Source organism: Plasmodium vinckei (genome assembly GCF_900681995.1).
Source record: "Plasmodium vinckei vinckei genome assembly, chromosome: PVVCY_13".
NCBI lineage: Eukaryota > Apicomplexa > Aconoidasida > Haemosporida > Plasmodiidae > Plasmodium > Plasmodium vinckei.
The window spans coordinates 2,330,384-2,347,810 of NC_051305.1; the positions used below are offsets into that span (position 1 = coordinate 2,330,384).

General features: G+C 21.8%; 5 protein-coding genes across 5 annotated transcripts; 3 read left to right on the forward strand and 2 right to left on the reverse strand.

Annotated features, from left to right (window-relative positions):
* Positions 1 to 2,078: 2,078 nt before the first annotated feature.
* On the forward strand, positions 2,079 to 3,370 carry PVVCY_1306440 (TBC domain protein, putative; the record flags this gene model as incomplete). Its single annotated transcript, XM_037634804.1, has 2 exons — positions 2,079 to 2,193; positions 2,439 to 3,370. 2 exons carry the CDS (start codon positions 2,079 to 2,081, stop codon positions 3,368 to 3,370), a joined length of 1,047 nt encoding a protein of 348 aa, XP_037490851.1.
* A 1,418-nt stretch (positions 3,371 to 4,788) lies between these two features.
* On the forward strand, positions 4,789 to 6,199 carry PVVCY_1306450 (conserved Plasmodium protein, unknown function; the record flags this gene model as incomplete). Its single annotated transcript, XM_037634805.1, has 4 exons — positions 4,789 to 4,844; positions 4,968 to 5,029; positions 5,133 to 5,188; positions 5,318 to 6,199. 4 exons carry the CDS (start codon positions 4,789 to 4,791, stop codon positions 6,197 to 6,199), a joined length of 1,056 nt encoding a protein of 351 aa, XP_037490852.1.
* A 238-nt stretch (positions 6,200 to 6,437) lies between these two features.
* On the reverse strand, positions 6,438 to 9,394 carry PVVCY_1306460 (WD repeat-containing protein 16, putative; the record flags this gene model as incomplete). The annotated part of the gene is made up of 8 exons (XM_008624315.2): positions 6,438 to 6,508; positions 6,620 to 6,700; positions 6,798 to 6,857; positions 6,956 to 7,223; positions 7,331 to 8,106; positions 8,209 to 8,328; positions 8,427 to 8,576; positions 8,749 to 9,394. The coding sequence occupies 8 exons, from the start codon at positions 9,392 to 9,394 to the stop codon at positions 6,438 to 6,440; spliced, it is 2,172 nt and encodes a 723-aa protein (XP_008622537.2).
* Positions 9,395 to 10,354: 960 nt separating this feature from the next.
* PVVCY_1306470 (E1-E2 ATPase, putative) lies at positions 10,355 to 15,888 on the forward strand (the record flags this gene model as incomplete). Its single annotated transcript, XM_008624316.2, has 4 exons — positions 10,355 to 11,054; positions 11,167 to 13,291; positions 13,414 to 15,684; positions 15,819 to 15,888. 4 exons carry the CDS (start codon positions 10,355 to 10,357, stop codon positions 15,886 to 15,888), a joined length of 5,166 nt encoding a protein of 1,721 aa, XP_008622538.2.
* A 427-nt stretch (positions 15,889 to 16,315) lies between these two features.
* Positions 16,316 to 16,675, reverse strand: PVVCY_1306480 (conserved Plasmodium protein, unknown function; the record flags this gene model as incomplete). Its single annotated transcript, XM_008624317.1, has 1 exon — positions 16,316 to 16,675. One exon carries the CDS (start codon positions 16,673 to 16,675, stop codon positions 16,316 to 16,318), a length of 360 nt encoding a protein of 119 aa, XP_008622539.1.
* Between the last annotated feature and the right edge of the window lie 752 nt (positions 16,676 to 17,427).

Below are 17,427 nucleotides of genomic sequence, written 5' to 3' on the forward strand. Positions count from 1 at the left end.
GGCAAAAATAAATACCTGGCTCGTATGAAAATTACTTTTACTTTTTTAATTTTTCTTTCTTTATCTCTATATATTTTTTTTTTCAAAAATGCTAATTACTTTATTATCACAAAATTTCCCATGTACAGTTTTTATTAAAAAAAAAAAAGGCAGATCTAATATTTTAAAATGTGTACATATAAAAATCAAATAATATGAAATAAAAAATATGTATAATTATAATAAAAACAAGTAAAAAAAAAAACGAAATAAATAAAGAATAAAAAAGAGACGATCTTTATATTGTTTTTTTAATACAAACAATTTTCTTTACATATAAAAAAATGTTAATATCATTATTAAACAAATTGGAGATACAGTAAAAAAAAAATTAATAAATAAAGCTTTTATTAAGATTTACAAAATATATATGAAAATGTAATATTGTAGATACGAAAAAAAAACATGTCTGCTTTTTAATCTGATTGTATATCAAAACTAAATGTGAAATAAACTTATATATTTTTTTTTAAATAAAATGCTTTTAAGCATATTACAATTATAAAATTGAAACTTTGCAAATTGTTTAATATAAATTTTATGATTTTTGAATTTGAATATAATTTGTGTAGTTTTGTTATTCCATATGATATAACTATTAGTGATCGAATAAAAAAAAAAAAAACTCGTATAAAATTTGGTGTAAATTTGAGAATGATAATAAAAGTGTTTTATATTATAGGGAAATAAACTGCATAATTTTCATTCATTAAAAAAAAATGTATCTTATTAATTTGTAAAATTGGGGAATAGTTTTCCTCTATAGGTTTTATAGCAATTGTTTAATTAATAAGCTTTTGTATTTATAATTTTCATTTTTTTTCTTCCTTTCCCCCCTTTGTATTTACACTAATAAAATACACTAAAGGATATTATATACTTATTTGACTAAAACATTACACATGAATAGCTTTTACAGCTTCAATGCAGACTTTCATTATATATAATTATTCATAATTGAAAACATATTATAACATTTTTATAAGTATAATAAAAATTATATTTATTTCTTAGGCATGTGTGCGTATTATACCCTTTTTTTGTAATTTCCTTCCAGTTTCGTAAAATTTTCAACGTGGTATATTCATATAAGCTTGCACATATACACTTATAATATAAGGAATTGAATATAATTATGTATCAATATTTTAAAATGGATTTACATAAAATACTTAAACATTTTTTTAAATTACAAACAATTTTTTTGTAAAAATAGTGAGGTAGAAAAGAATAATGTATGTTATGGAAATTTTCCTGCCTTTATAAAAATATCGCTTTAAAGCGATATATCATGCATAACTTTGGTAATACATTAAGCTATCTAAATTTTTAAAAACCATTATTTTATTTTTATTAAACTTATGATTAAGAATGTATTTTATGGATATAAAATATAATTAATTTATTATTATTGTCATCTTATAAGTATATGCATGTATGCATTTTTTTTAATCCGTGCCAACATTGGGAATTTTATAAAAAAGGGAGTAAACATGCTTTCTTATTTTTGTCATTAACGTCCTTTATATTAATTACATTGCATCAGCTGATACCAAAAAAAAAAAAAAAAATATCAAAAGTAATATGGATAATAAAAAAAAGAAACAACAATAACATCAGTACTAAGAATAATAAAAATAACAGTCGCTATAAAAGTCGTTAATCATATAACATGAGAAAAGCTTAATGACTACAATATAACAATTGATATTCAGGAAATAGTTTATTAGTATTATTTTAGAAGATTAAAATAAAAAAAAAAAGTAGAATTATAAAATGAACAAATGTATAGATAAAATATATTAGCATACAAATAGAAGATAAAGATAACAAAATGTTATGTGAAGATATATAATAAAATATTCTAAAATGAAAATATTAAAAAAAACATAACATATATTTGTATGCCTATAAAAGAAACTGTATATTTTTCTAGTTTGTTCTGATTCACGACTTTAAATTATTAAAAAAACAAAAGCACGCAAAACAAAGGGGGGAAATAAATATAGAGTGTAAAAGAAAATATAATAATATACAAAATGAAACTAAATGACGAAAAAAATGAAAGTCCACAACCCCAAATGGAACCAAAAAACATTTCTCATAAGATGAAGAAATTGCATCATATTTTGAATGACCCAATTATAGATATAAGTATGAAAAAAAAAAATAATATATTGCCCTATGTTTCTCTATCTTATTATATGTTACATATGCTATGTGCAAATATGTGAAAATATATGTATAGCAGATGTGCTAAGCAAATTGTGACTTTGTAATTTTTCCACACATGTTAAATCCGTCCTATTGAAATGTACATATGTATAGTGTTAATACTTTTTTATTTAACATATTTATTCGTAATTGTTCACCTTTTTTTTCACTTCTTTTCAATATAGATGAACTAAAAAATATATTATGGGGAGGAATATCATGTGAAGTGCCCTTTGACGTAAGAGAGCAATGCTGGAAATTAGCTCTTGGGTATTTACCATTAAATAGAGAAGATACAGAAAAGGTTTTAAAAAAAAAACGGGATGAATATGAGAATTTAGAAAAGCAATATTATAACAAAAACAAATTATCAGAAGATGAATTAAAAATATTAAGGCAGATAAAAGTAGATATTCCTAGAACCAAATCATGTTATAATATATTTAATAATAATAAAATACAACAATTAAGTGAGCGTGTATTATTTATTTATTCTGTCAGACATCCTGCATGTGGATATGTACAAGGAATAAATGATTTAATAACACCATTTTTGGTAGTTTTTTTAAGACCTATAATTTTAAAGAAAGAAATAAATTCTGATGATATTGATAATGTTTCAAACGATGAATTAAAAAATGTTGAATCCGATTTATATTTTTGCCTTTCTAAATTATTAGAACAAATTCAAGATAATTATACATTTGGGCAACCAGGAATACAAAGAGCTATAATAAAAGTTAAAGAAATTGTCAAAAGAGTTGACAAATCTTTATTTAATCATATATATGATAATAATATAGATTTTATTCAATTTTCATTTCGATGGGTAAATTGTTTATTATTAAGAGAGTTTCCAATTGATATAGCTATAAGGTTGTTAGATACATATATTAGTGATATATCTGATATTTTTACAGATTTCCACCCATATATATGTGCTGTTTTTTTAGTACATTGGTCTAAACATTTAATGCAAATGGATTTTCAACAAATGTTATTATTTATGCAACGTTTCCCAACACAAAATTGGAAAATTCAAGACATCGAATCGATTTTATCAGAAGCCTTTGTTTTAAAAAATGCTTTCCAATCATCTCCGAAGCATTTCTCTTAGTTTATTTTCCGCTTAAAACCGCATACACTCATATATATATATATACATATGAGTGGGTGTGCGTTTATAATTTCTTTAGTCTGCTAGTATGTGCTTGCTGCCACTACATAGATATACATATTTGTCGATTTTGTGAATATAAATATATATATTTTATATGAAGCATTTGAGATTTTGAAAAAAAAAAATTAAATAATAAAAAGAGAATAATGTTAATCATTTTATATATAATAATTTTGTGAAAAGTGTTTGAATTAAACGTTTTTAAGTAGTTGTAAATATATTATATACAGAACAATTTTTTTCATTACATTTTATATTTTATGTCAATATTTTTTCTTATTATTATTACTACCATTTCATGATATTTTTATTAACTTGTTTTACTTATCTTATGATTATACATTGTTAATAAAATATTTTTAAAACATTTATTTATCAAGTTGGTACTATATTTATTATTGCTTGTTAAGGTAAAACTGGTACATTTTCCTAATTAGGATTATGTATATTTTGTTTATAAAACAAAACAAATAAGATACTTTTAATCCATCAAAATGGTTTAATTCAATTAAAATATAAATAAATAAATATATATATATATACATATATAAGAACTGTCTGAATGTTTAATTTTTTTGTTTGCCTTAAAATAAAAAATACATAAAATGTCTGGTTTTATAAATACAAGCATTCATAAATCATGCACACATATATTTTTTGATGTTTTTATATGAGAAATTATATTAAATGATTAATTCTGTTCCTATATGTATATAAGTATAAATGTAAAAAAATAGAAAAAAACAATATAATATAGTTTTATATTTATCAAATTCTTATAAAAATTTTCATACACATATATGACACATTTTGAATGCTGTCTTTTTTGGTGTCAAATAATGTTTTAAAAGTTATTAAAAAAAAAATATATATATTCCTGTGCGTATATTAAAATAAGTTAAATGGGAATAATTCCCATTTTTATTTATTAAAAAATTTGGGGAATAATATATAGCATAATATTTTAAAATATATTCACCGTAATATTAATTTTAAATATCCATATAAAAATAAGGAGACAAAAAAATATATAAATATAAAACATAATAATAAAGAGAATGAGAGTAATATTTTTCTCTTTATAATTTTAAAAGAATGCAATAAAATAATTTTATTATGTAAAGTAAATGGATGTGTATAACATACATTATAAACCATCCATACTGTTTTTTTTTGGTGTATAAATTTATATGTATTTTAAATGAATAATTATCTTAATATTTAAATTATTTTTATTTACCCTATTTATAAATTTGTTATTGTCTATTTTTGTTTATACTAATTTTTTGATTTACTTATAAATATACCCATTATTTTTTATGCCACTGATATTGTTATATTTTTAAAATCGAAAAATGGATTTTAGAGAAAAGGTTTTTAAAAAAGCAAATCCCAAAGAGGTGGTATATGAGTAAGGCAAAAAAAATAGTTATCATTTATTATGACACATAATACTATGTTTATGTTAATTATTCTATAAATAGTTGACAACTGAATAGATTATATACTTGTTCTCTTTTTCTTTTTTTTTTAGGGCATATGGGAAAATGACCCAGGAAGTTAAAACGGATAATAGAGAAAAGGTTTCTGTATATGGTATATAAAAATTTATAAATTAAAAAAAAAATTTTCTAATAATTTTATTTTTTTTTTTCTTATACATATGTTGTCTTGTCTTCTTTACTATTTTTTTTTACAGAAGATGAAAATAATTTGTCTAAGAAATTGCCATTTTTTATGAGTAAAAATAATAAGGTAAGCTAATTAAGAGATAAAAAGAGGAATAAAAAAATAGTTGCTTATTTAATTGAAAATTGTTAAGCATAATAAATAAAGTCGATTTTTCGCTACATATTTTGATCTGTCTACTTTTTTACTTTTTAGGATATACACAATTTTTCATTCAACATTTCTGAAAATGATATGAATGTATATTCTTTGTCTAAATATGTACAAGCGTGCTTAAGTATAAGTGTGCCTATAGCGGTTCGACTAACTTTATTATATATATCTAAACAGAGAGAATTATTAAAGAACTATTTATTTTCCATTATTCATATGATTAAAGGTGTTACTGTTTTAAAAGTGTCAAAAAATGGAAAATTAAAAAAAAGAAGATTAAAATTTAATTCATATAATATAACTATAATAGGATCTTGGTCAAGGAAAATATTAAATTATGATGAAATAACACAAGTAAATATTGGATCATGTTGTACAACGGAATTATGTATTTTTGAAAAAAAATGCCCAGGTTATGTAAATAGAATGGATTATATAGTTATAAAAACTTCAAATAGAAGTTATAGCTTTTTATTTTTTTTAGATGATGATATAATTAAAATTGTAAAAGAAATATCTCTATTTAATAAATTATCAAGCTTATTAAAAAATGAAAAGTCTTGCTCAAATTTTAATAAAAAAAATATAAACCAAACAAAAAATGATGATAATATTAGAGGAATGTCAAATACCAAAAACAACGTGAGAAATACATTAGAAGATTCTATTGATAATGGTATAAATTTAAAACAGTTTTTATTATCTAACATAAAAATTGCACATAATGAAATAGTAAATGTTAATAGCAAAGAAGTAAAGAGCATTATTAAAAAAAATAATATGATATATTTTGATACATATGATTTTCAAAATCAAAAGATTAACTCTTTATTTTTGTTTTTACAAATAGTATTGGATATATATGGGCCTGAGATATGGCTCACATCCAAATTCGACGAAGTTCTTTTTACACATTTAAATTGACGAAGTTTGTGTAAGTTTTAAATTGAAGAAATTTGTTTACAGTTTTTAAATTGTGGCTATGTGAAGTATAGGCTTATGAGTATATATTAGCTCACGTTTACACAACAAAAATTTTTTAAATTGATTTGTATATAACATAAAAATAGACATGCATGGTGCATACATATTTGTAAAAATGTGCATATTTTTTGTGATTTTTCAAAACTTTTTAATATATTATTAATTTTATTGAAAATTTTTAAGCTTTCTTTTCGGAAGTTTCACATTCTATTTCCCTTGTCTCATGGGGAACCTTCCAGTATATTATGCCTGTATGAAAATAAAAAATTGGGATATAAATATGTTTGGTTTTAATTATATTATCTTTTCACTGTCTAACTTAAATTATTTTACAATTTCTTTTTTTATTCCATCTCTTACTTTCATCCTTTGATGTTGAAATTATAAAATGATTATCATATGTAAATAAACATTTATTTATAGCATCGTTGTGGGCATTTCCTAAAAAAAAAATTAATTACACATAAGTTCATAATGTAGGGAAATAAAATTTAATGGCGTTTTATTACTTGAAATATTTTACTGTAATAAAATGTACCTATATATAAGCATGTGCAACTTTTGAATTCATATAGCCTTAATCTGCAATCGTCAGATCCTAAGTTGGGAAAACATTTTTATTGTGTGTAAATATGTATATGCATATGTATACGCATATATATATATATATAGGACAAAGTGCTATCCAAAACAAACCTGTTATAAAGTACTTTCCCTTATCATCAATATCAACAGAAAGGACATTATGGTATGGAGAATAATAAAAATGTTTGCTAACATCATTTTTTATTAAATCATAATACATAAAAATGTTGTTATTTCCACAACATAATAGAATATCATATTTATGATTTATAGCGATTTGTTTATATCGCACATTATTTAAATCTATTATTTTTTTAACAATTTCTTTTTCTTCGATATTGTAAATAGTTATTAGTCCATCTTCACTGCAACTACAAAGCTGTTAAAACATTTAAGAAGGAAAATGGGGTAAATATGTATAGACATATTAAAAATGTGTGTATTTATTTATAAGCTAATGTTTTATTTGTCATTTTAGTTGTTTACATATTTATTTTTGTATAGAATAATTTTGTTAATTATGGTGGTATGATAATTTATTGTGTTGATGTTAATATATTTTTTGTTTTGAAATTTCCAGAATTTTATATCTCCATTATTTCCAGCAGTTATTAAATCATAGTCATTATAAAACATTAAGACATTGCAATAATCATAATGAGGTATAATTATAATAGCAACGATTTTCATATATTTTGACGTTAGTAAATAAATATTATTATGCATAGACAAAGCAATATATTTTCCATCTTTTGTTATTTTTATATTATAACATGTTATATCATTAATTATTTTTTCTGGTGGTCCTATATCTATACTTGTATTTTTATTTTTTATTTTATTATTCATTTTTTCAATATTATTTTTATTTATTTTACATATTTTTTGATATTTATCTGTAGGAATACTTAAAAATTTTTTATCGTAATAAATAAATTTACCTTTACTTATATTTTTTAAATATATAGCCTTTTTATCATAAAACATCCATGCCATAACATTATTAGAACTGCATGTATACATGATATAATTGTACTTTTCAGGAAAGCATAAATCACGTATATAATTATTATGAGCTAATAATAAAACATTATAATTATATGTATTAATATCCATTACATATATAACATTTTCACACACACTAATAAACAATGTTGATTTGTTTCGCATTTGAATAGAATTGATTGATCCATATATTTTTGTCTGTTTAATTATTTTCTTTTCTGGTACACTTATCAAGCTAACATATCCATCACCGCTACCTGTTCCAAAAAAAAAAAAAAACATAAAATGTAAGTAATAGATAAATAAATAATTTAGTGACCCCTTAAAGTGAGCAAATTCATTTCAATTTCTTTTATAACCTGTTAAAATTGTTTGGTCGTCTAAACTTTTTACGACATTTATCCCATTACCGAATAAATATTTTTCAGGTATTATTTTTTCTAACACCTTTGACTTTATGTTCACCACAAGAATGTCCCCTACGGAAATAATGTCAACAATGTTGTCCATGTTTTTTTGCACATTTTCAGAAAATTTTCAAATTTGTTTGGCTCATAGTGGGTGTGGGCCCATTTACCTGTTGTCGTTCCAAAAAAGGCTTGCTCATCATTTTCCTTGAGTTCTAAGCAAACGAACTTTCTTTTGTAGATTGACGTATTTATATCTTCATAGCTCATTAACTTTTTTGTAAAATCATAGTTGCAAATTCGTATATTGTTTAGTTTGGCTAAGGTGGTGCGAGAAAGGTAAGCAAAAAAATGAGGGAGAAAAAAAAGGAAAATGGAGAAAAGAAAATTCTGAAATACTTCTACTACCTATTTATATATAAAATACTTCTACTACCTATTTGGATATAAAATACTTCTACTATTTTAATAATTAGCCTTTTTTAATCTAACCTATTATAAAGTTGTTTGTCTTATGAAAAAAAGAGACATTGGAATAGGGAAAATCAGAGGAGGTTTTATAAATAAAATATTGGTTTGATATTTCTGTTAATATTAATTGTTTATCATCTTCTCCACCAGATGAAAGTATATATTTTCCATCATTGCTTATGGATATATCTTCTGTTTTAAACTTATGTAATGATAATGTGATTGGTTTATTTTTATTTTCAAAATCATATATACAAATAGTTGACATTAATTTACTTTCTTTACAACAGCAAATATATTTTTGATTTTTATCAATATATAATTTTGTTATTTTATTTTGATCACTTTTAAAAATAGTTCTAGTATTATTTACAATATCTTCTTTTATTATATTTGTACCAATCCCATAAATCATAAAAAAATTATATTTTAATTCTTCTTTTTTTAATTCATAATAATTATGATTTATATTAATATTTTTTAAATTATACACACTTTTTAATTTTTTTTTTTTTGCATTTTCCATCATTTCTTCATTTTCTATACTTTTTAATTTTTCTAAATAAACTTTTCTATCCATACATTTTTCTTGCTTAACTAATATTAAATTATTTGTTATGTTTCCATTAAATCCGATATATGAGTCTACAATTAATTCTTTCTCCATATTGGATGTCTATATATTTCCTTTTCTAACTTGTTTGTGCATATAGTATGAAGAAGGCTCAACAGTTTAAACTTCTGACAAATTGTAGGTACGTATGTATAATGTCTATTTTTATTTGCTTGTTTTTATTCCATACCGTGAACTTTTATTAGTTTGGAATATTTTATTTTTTTAACCTACCTATGCTATACACAAATTTATACATATGTATATTATGTAAAAATATAATTTAACAATATATATTCCTATGAAATATTTTATTTGTATACTTTTTAAAAGGCTTGATAGACAAATAAGTTAATTATTCTTTACCTCATAAATGTGTATATATACATTTTTTACCTAGCCAGCGATTAAAGATATGTAGATATTGCTTTGAAGTAAAAACTTAGTGTCTATTATATTTTCAATTATTTTTTACATTTATATATGCATATTCTTATAATATATTTATACCGGTATAGAAAATAAAATATGCTAAATAATGTTCGACACATATTTGTGTGCATTTGGATTTTTTACATATAAATAGCAAATAAAATGGGCATAATAAAAAAATTAAAATTATTAAAGCAGCAAGTACGAAAAAACATTATGAAAATGTAGAGCGTAAATTTAAACGGTGTGCAAATTGAAAAAATATAATAAAATATGAGAGAGAAAAGGCAAAAATTTCTCATAGTAACATTAAAAAAATATTTACATACAATATTGTAAAATATAGTGAATAAAATAGGAATAATATGAAATTATAAAAGGATAAGACATGGATAAAAAACGAGAAAAAAAAATGAATATCATTTTAAGTTAAAGAAATATACCTTTTTATGTGATTATTTTATTTTTTACATTTTCTACATGTTCTACATTTTTTATGTTATATGTTTATTATATACAGAATGAGTATTTTCAAAAGATAGCCATAATTTATAAATTAAAAAAAAAAAAAAAAATTATAAAATGAATGAAGAAATATCTAAAAGACTATTTCCATATGATTCAAAATATTTTAAAGGAATTTTTGATAGATATATAAATGATGATGATGATTATAGGAAATATTTAAAAGCTCTTCAGAGCTCTCAAAATTTGATGGAAGAAATTGTTAGTAAAGGAACTGGACTTAATTTTTATATAGAAGATAATTTGAATTATAATTTTTTAAAGGAATGTAAATTGCCATTTTTTAAAAAGTTGCTAAAAATATTGCAAGAAAATAATAATGAAAAAGAGAGTGAAAACGAGAGTGAAAACGAGAATGAAAAAGAGAGTGAAAAAAAAATAAATGAAGATAATGCGAGTGTAAAATTTAATGAACTTGATGAAAATGAAATAAAGGTAAAAGATCAAGAAAATTGTAACTTAGAAAAAATAAATAGTGTACCATTGAAATCCAATTTTAATAAAAAGACAAGTAGTAATGATACAGCTAGCCAAACTATAAAAGCTCAAGATTTATTTATATTTAATAAAAAAATTAATATGATCAATAATTATAGAATTTATAGATATTGTTCAAATATAATTCAATCATTACCTTCACTTACTTATATGTCTGTAATCAAAATATATTTTACAAATTACCCGTTAAAGATATTTTTATCCTGTATTTATTTCTACACATTTGTGACATACATATGCGGTCGCAACAATTTGATAGGTATTGCCGTTGTTCTCTGCATTTGATGATTATCCATTTAGTTTTGTCAATTTGTCACCGTGTTTGTTTGGGCTATATATACATACGTTTGTGTGCTTTTCTTTTTTTTCAGAATTTTTGGAATCACTTCTATTTCTGGTATTAGTGACGGCTGGCTGTTTTTGTCTCGCTTGGGCGCATTACATAAAAGAGAACCGGATTAACAGAATAACATCCAAACTCAATGATTTTAAAGAAAATTATGTAGGTCGTAATTTTTTAAAAAGTCGAAAAGAAAAAAAAGAACCTAAGCAATTTCAATTTGAAAACAAAAAAACAATTGAAATAAAAAAGTATTCGAAATATTTTTTTTTAAAAAGTTTTTTAACTCGAATAAATGAAGAACTATATGATTATGAGACACGTAAAAATGGAAATTTTTCATATTATATGAAAGAATATTATAAAGGAGACCATAAAATAAAAAGTTTATCAATAAATAAAAACAATGATTTAAACATGATTAAAGAAAATAATGAAGCAACATCAACTAATACTGATTCGGGTGATATATATAAAAATAAGAAAAAATTAATAAATGGAAAAACAGATGATATTGAAACAAAATATTATTTAAGCATGTGCAACGATACGAGTAGTAGTGTCTGTAATTTTGAATTAAATATAGGAGATAATGTAGAAGGAGAAAAAGAAAATGAGCTATTAAATTATATACTGTTCGAAAATAATATATATAGAATTAGTAGGAAAAATTTACTAGTAGGGGATATTATATATTTGTCTAAAGGAAGTATGATACCAGCAGATGGGATATTAATACAATGCAACAATATGATGGTAGATGAATCAAACATATTCAAATATAATGCAAAAAGATATGTAAAAAAAATGAGTATAGACAAATATATATATGAGATGGATAAGTTAAGAAAAACAAATATGGATGAATTAGAAAATGATATAACAAAATTAGAAAAAGATAAAAAATTAAGTTACTTTCAAATATTAAATTCAAAAATTAGAAACCAATTTAAAAAATATAGTGATTTTAATAATAGAAAAAAAAGGAATGTTTATCCAAAATTAGAAGATATGTATAATGATGATAAAGAGTCAGATGATGAAGATAATAGAGAAACACGTTTTACCGAAATAAATGGAAAAATAATTCAAGTTAGTAATTTAAATGAAGAATATAATAATAATATAAAATCTGATTATTCCTATTTTAATATTTATGAATATTCTCCATTATTACTTTCTGAATCGGTTGTTACTGAAGGTACAGGAATAATGATAGCAACTTGTGTTAGTAAAAATAAACAAATGTTTCATAACTCTATTAAAAAGATAGAAGAAAATACAAACCTTGAAATAATAATAAATAGCTATTCAAAAAATGTTGTTATATTAATATTATTTTATTGCTCTTTATGTATACTTTTTATATTTATCCATTTTTTGATAAGCTTGATTGAAAATAATATGCAAACATATCCTTACAACTTATTAATGTTTTTATTAAATATTATTATAATTGAAATTTTAAAATATTTATTATTATCAATCGATAATATGCCATTGTTATTACAAAACTGTATAGCTATAAATTATAAAGAAATAATGGATGAATGTTATATAATTAAAAGTAAAAATATATTTGAAAAAGTTTTACAGACAAATTCTATTTTTATAGATATTAATAAGTATATTAATTATAAATGTGTTTTATTTTTTTTTAATACTGAATATTTTGTTTCTTTCGATATGAATATTATATCTTCTCAAATGAAATTTCAAGACAATATCAAATCATATACAGAGTTTGTAGAAAAGGAGGAGGATCAAGGAATATGCTCAAGTTTATTTTTTTCATTATTAATTCAAACTATTTTAGCTACTAGTAATTTATATAGCTATAACGAAGATTTTATGGAAATTGATTTATCATTACTTGATTGTATAAGCTCATTAAGATTAAATATTTCAAATTATTTTATTAAAAAAAATAATATTCTTACCATTATGTCAAATAAAAACGATTATGTAATATCTTTTGTTTTTTCGGACCAGTCTTATATTAATAAAGAAAACAATTCGAGAGCTAACAAAAAAAATAATTATAAGGAAAATGAATTAAAAAATAAATCAAGTGTGTTGAGAGTATTTATAAGAGGGAAGGCACACATGATATTGCCAAAATGCAGTCAGTACCTCGACGGACAGTCTTTTTCAAAGTGCGTAGCGTTTCACCATCCTTTACATGTTTTATTGTGTCTAACATGAATATGTAATATTTGGTTTATTCACCAAACTTATCAGCCTGTTCAAGTATATTATTTTATTTTTTTTTTTTCAGGGACATAGACAAGCTTGCAGAAAAGGCTAACCAACTTGAGGAGAGCAAATATGACCTAACAGTTTGCTTTGCATACAAAGAAATAATAATAGGAGAAAAAGAAAAAGAGGAATTATTTTCCTATAGAGAAAATAATGAATATAATTTTGGAAATATAGAAATGAATAATAATAATAATAATATGAGCAGTACATATTTAAAATATGCAGAAATGAATGATTTTACATGTATTTCAATTTTTGTTTTTGAAAAAGCTATTAGTAATCGATTTTATGTTGATTATAAAATAATGGAATCAAATAATTTACATATAAAATTATTTACAAAATATGATGTCGAAAAAATTAAAAAGATATTTAATAATTATCCTGATTTTATTTCAAAATTAAAATTTTATGACACTGAGTCTATGGCCAAAGTAGACAAATCAAGATTTATGTATGGAGGTGATATAGATAGTAATACGAATATGAGAATAGGAAAAAATAATAATGAAAAATATAATAGTGAAAAATATAATAGTAATAGACATTATATTAATAAAATGGAAATAACTGAACAACGACGTAAAGATATTTATGTAGAAAATCGAACCGAAATAAAAGACATGAATATTACAAAAAGTATTTTAAATGAAAAAAATGAAAGTGAAAGATATAATTTAAAATATAGTTGTAATAGTAGTTTAGTACAAACATTTATAAATAATGAGAGTATGAAAGAATATTCATTTTTTTTAAATAATAATGTATTTTGCAATTGTTCAAAAAGTAAGTTATTAGATTTATTATATTTATCAAAATCATATGGAAGAACAAATTGTGTTGTAACAAACAATAATGATTACCTTGTGAAAGATAAAGAATTATGTAATATAAAAGTTTGTGATATAAGAAGTAATGATATTGTAAAAAATAAAAGTGATATTATATTATTAAATAGAAGTTTGTATGATTATATTAAATTAAAATACTTTTCAAATTCAATGTTAATGAATATAAAATTATTTATAGAATATAATATATGTTTATATGTATGTATTGTTATGTTTTCAATTATATCAACTTTTATAAATGGTCTAGAGTTTTTAACTACAGTTCAGATATTATATATATATATAATTAAAAATATTATATTTCATTATATTTCATGTTATAGAAAAAGTAATTATTGTGTTGGAAAAAGGCGTTGCAAAAATGCTAACTATTCTTATAGTGTATTTAGTAAAAAGGAAATAAATAATTTAATGTCATCTATAGCTTCAAAGTTAATACTTTTAATGATAATATTTTTGTTTGGTCATATTTTTATACCTGAAGTTTCTTGGGATTTTGTAAATCCTGATGTACGAGAATTTTTTGAATTTTCAGAATTTTCATTTTCAAACAATCAACCAAAAATGTTTTATTACAACACAATTAGATCATGTATACGTTTTAAAAAGAATTTAGAAAATATAAAAATTGCAAATAATATTAATATAAAAAATGATTATAGAACAATAGAAGAATGGGAGCATCATATAAGTCCTAATAGACATGCCACCATCATTTTTAATGTCTTTTTTCTTTTTTTTTTCTTTTCATATATATATATTTATATTAAAACATTCTTAGCTGAGATTGATATGTATTGTGAACAGATTAAAAAAAATAAAAAAGAAAATCATAAATATCTCTCTTTATTAAAAAATAAAACATTATCAAAGGATATAAATAATTTGATCAAAGAATTTAAGTTTGATGAAGACAATGTTAAAACTGCTAATGAAACACAATTATTAAACACTGATGAAAATTATCAAAAAATATATTGTGGTGATGATTCATGTAATTGTTATGACGCGAATAATAATGACAAAAATGTGTCTGAACGGAATATAACGGAGCAACATACTGATTATAAACAAAATAATGATACAGATATGGAAAGAGGGTCATTATATAATTTTAAAAATTTTATTAAAGAAAAAGTTAGTTATGTTGATATTAATAAAAGGAAAATGCTATTTGATTGCCTTATTGTAAATTATAAAACATTTTTAGCTTTTATAATTTTATTACTATTACATATTATTATAATACAATATGGATCCTTCGTATTTAATTTTCATGTAAAGGGATTAACTTTAGCTCAATGGGGTATTTGCTTTTTATTTTGTATCTTAGACTTTGTACTTTACAATATTATATCATTTATTAGCCTATTCAGCATATCTTCTAATTTTATCAAAAGCTTTCAAAATCTACACGAGCCTCAGAAACGAACAATGTAAGTTATGCAACACTAAAATGAAAAGAGGAAAAGCATAGCGTATTCCCTTTGGACATACTTCATTCTATGGAAGCAACATATTATGGTTATTTTCCATTTTTAATTATTTGTTTTTGTTTTTTTTATTTCAGGTTTGACACGATGAATGATTACAAAAGAAGTTCTCTATCCCAAAGATATAAATACGATAGGAAAATATAAGGAATGACAATTTTAGTTATTGTATTTTTTTTTTTTCATTTTTTTTATAAAGCTATAACAATTTATTTCTCCCATTATTTAAAACAAGACAATGCTCATGTTTTTATTAAGAAGCCCTATACTCATATAGAACACTAAAGAAATACGTGATAATTAGAATTTTTCATTTTGTTAAAATTGGTTATATTTTTATTATGTTTTTACGAATAGTTGTATAATGAATACAAATTAACATTTAATTTAACACTGTATAATGATTAAACTAAGAGAATTTTAAAAAATAGAAGTTTTACTATTTTATAATTAATAATGCTAAAAATAAATAGACGAAAAAATTGATAATGAAAAGGTAACAAAAAAATAAATAAACTATAGCATGTGCACACATACTAAAAAGAAATACAAAAAAAAATAATAACATATTCGTCTAGTCTTTTAAAGACTTAATAGGTTTATTTTTTTTTATTGAATTTATAAATTTCTTAATTTCTATATTATATAAATTTATATGATTGTTATAGTTGTTGTATGATTTTCTTCCCATACAATTTAAGGCAACATTATTTTTATTTTTCATGGATTGTTTATTTTTTAAAAAAATATTTCCTTGTTCTTCATATTCTTTAAGTATCCATACATGATCTTCATTAGAATATTTTATTTTTTTTTTGGCATTTTCTTCTTTTCCATTTATATTTTTTTTCATAAAACTTAATGAGGTAACAAATTTTGAAAATTTTATATTTTCTTTTTGTTTATCTTGTAAATCTGACTTTGTTTCTTCCATTTTGTTTATTTATTTCTCATTGTAAAGGGTTGCTAGCCACAAAATCCAGCTGTATTATATGCTATTTGTTTGAGAATGGAATAATATTCTGAATAAAGTTGTAGTAAAATAGTTGTTACTGGGAATGCTTTTATCCATACAATATAATTTATGTAATAAATTGTATAAATAAATATATATTTGTGCCTGTTATTTAATTCAAGTTATGAAGTAATTCTTCCACTTTCATAATACGGGAGACTAACAAAAAATTGATTGAATAAATATAACAGGAAATATGATAATATAATTACAAATACATATATTTATTTACATTCTTATACTTTCTTAATTAGCCACAAAAAAAGTATACTATGCTTTAAAACATTATCATATTTTTTTTTCTGAGAAAGTTGGTATATGTAAATATTGTAAAAGTTTTATTCGTATTTTTTCGCGTATTATTTTTTTTTACATTTTTAGTGCTCTGTAGAAAAAGCAAACTTTTTACTGCAATATTTTTTATATTAAAAAAATTAATATACGCCATTAATTTTATATACTTATCTTTTATTATATTCTTTATCGCTTTACGATATTTATTTATATGGGGAATTAGGAAATAAAATAATTAATGTATAAATAATAAATACAATATTGCTAATTTATATCAAAGGAATATGCTATAAAATTGTGTATATTTACATAACATAATTTCCAATTTTTATGTCTTTTCTCCATAAGTATGTATTTTTGTTTAAGCATATATTTAT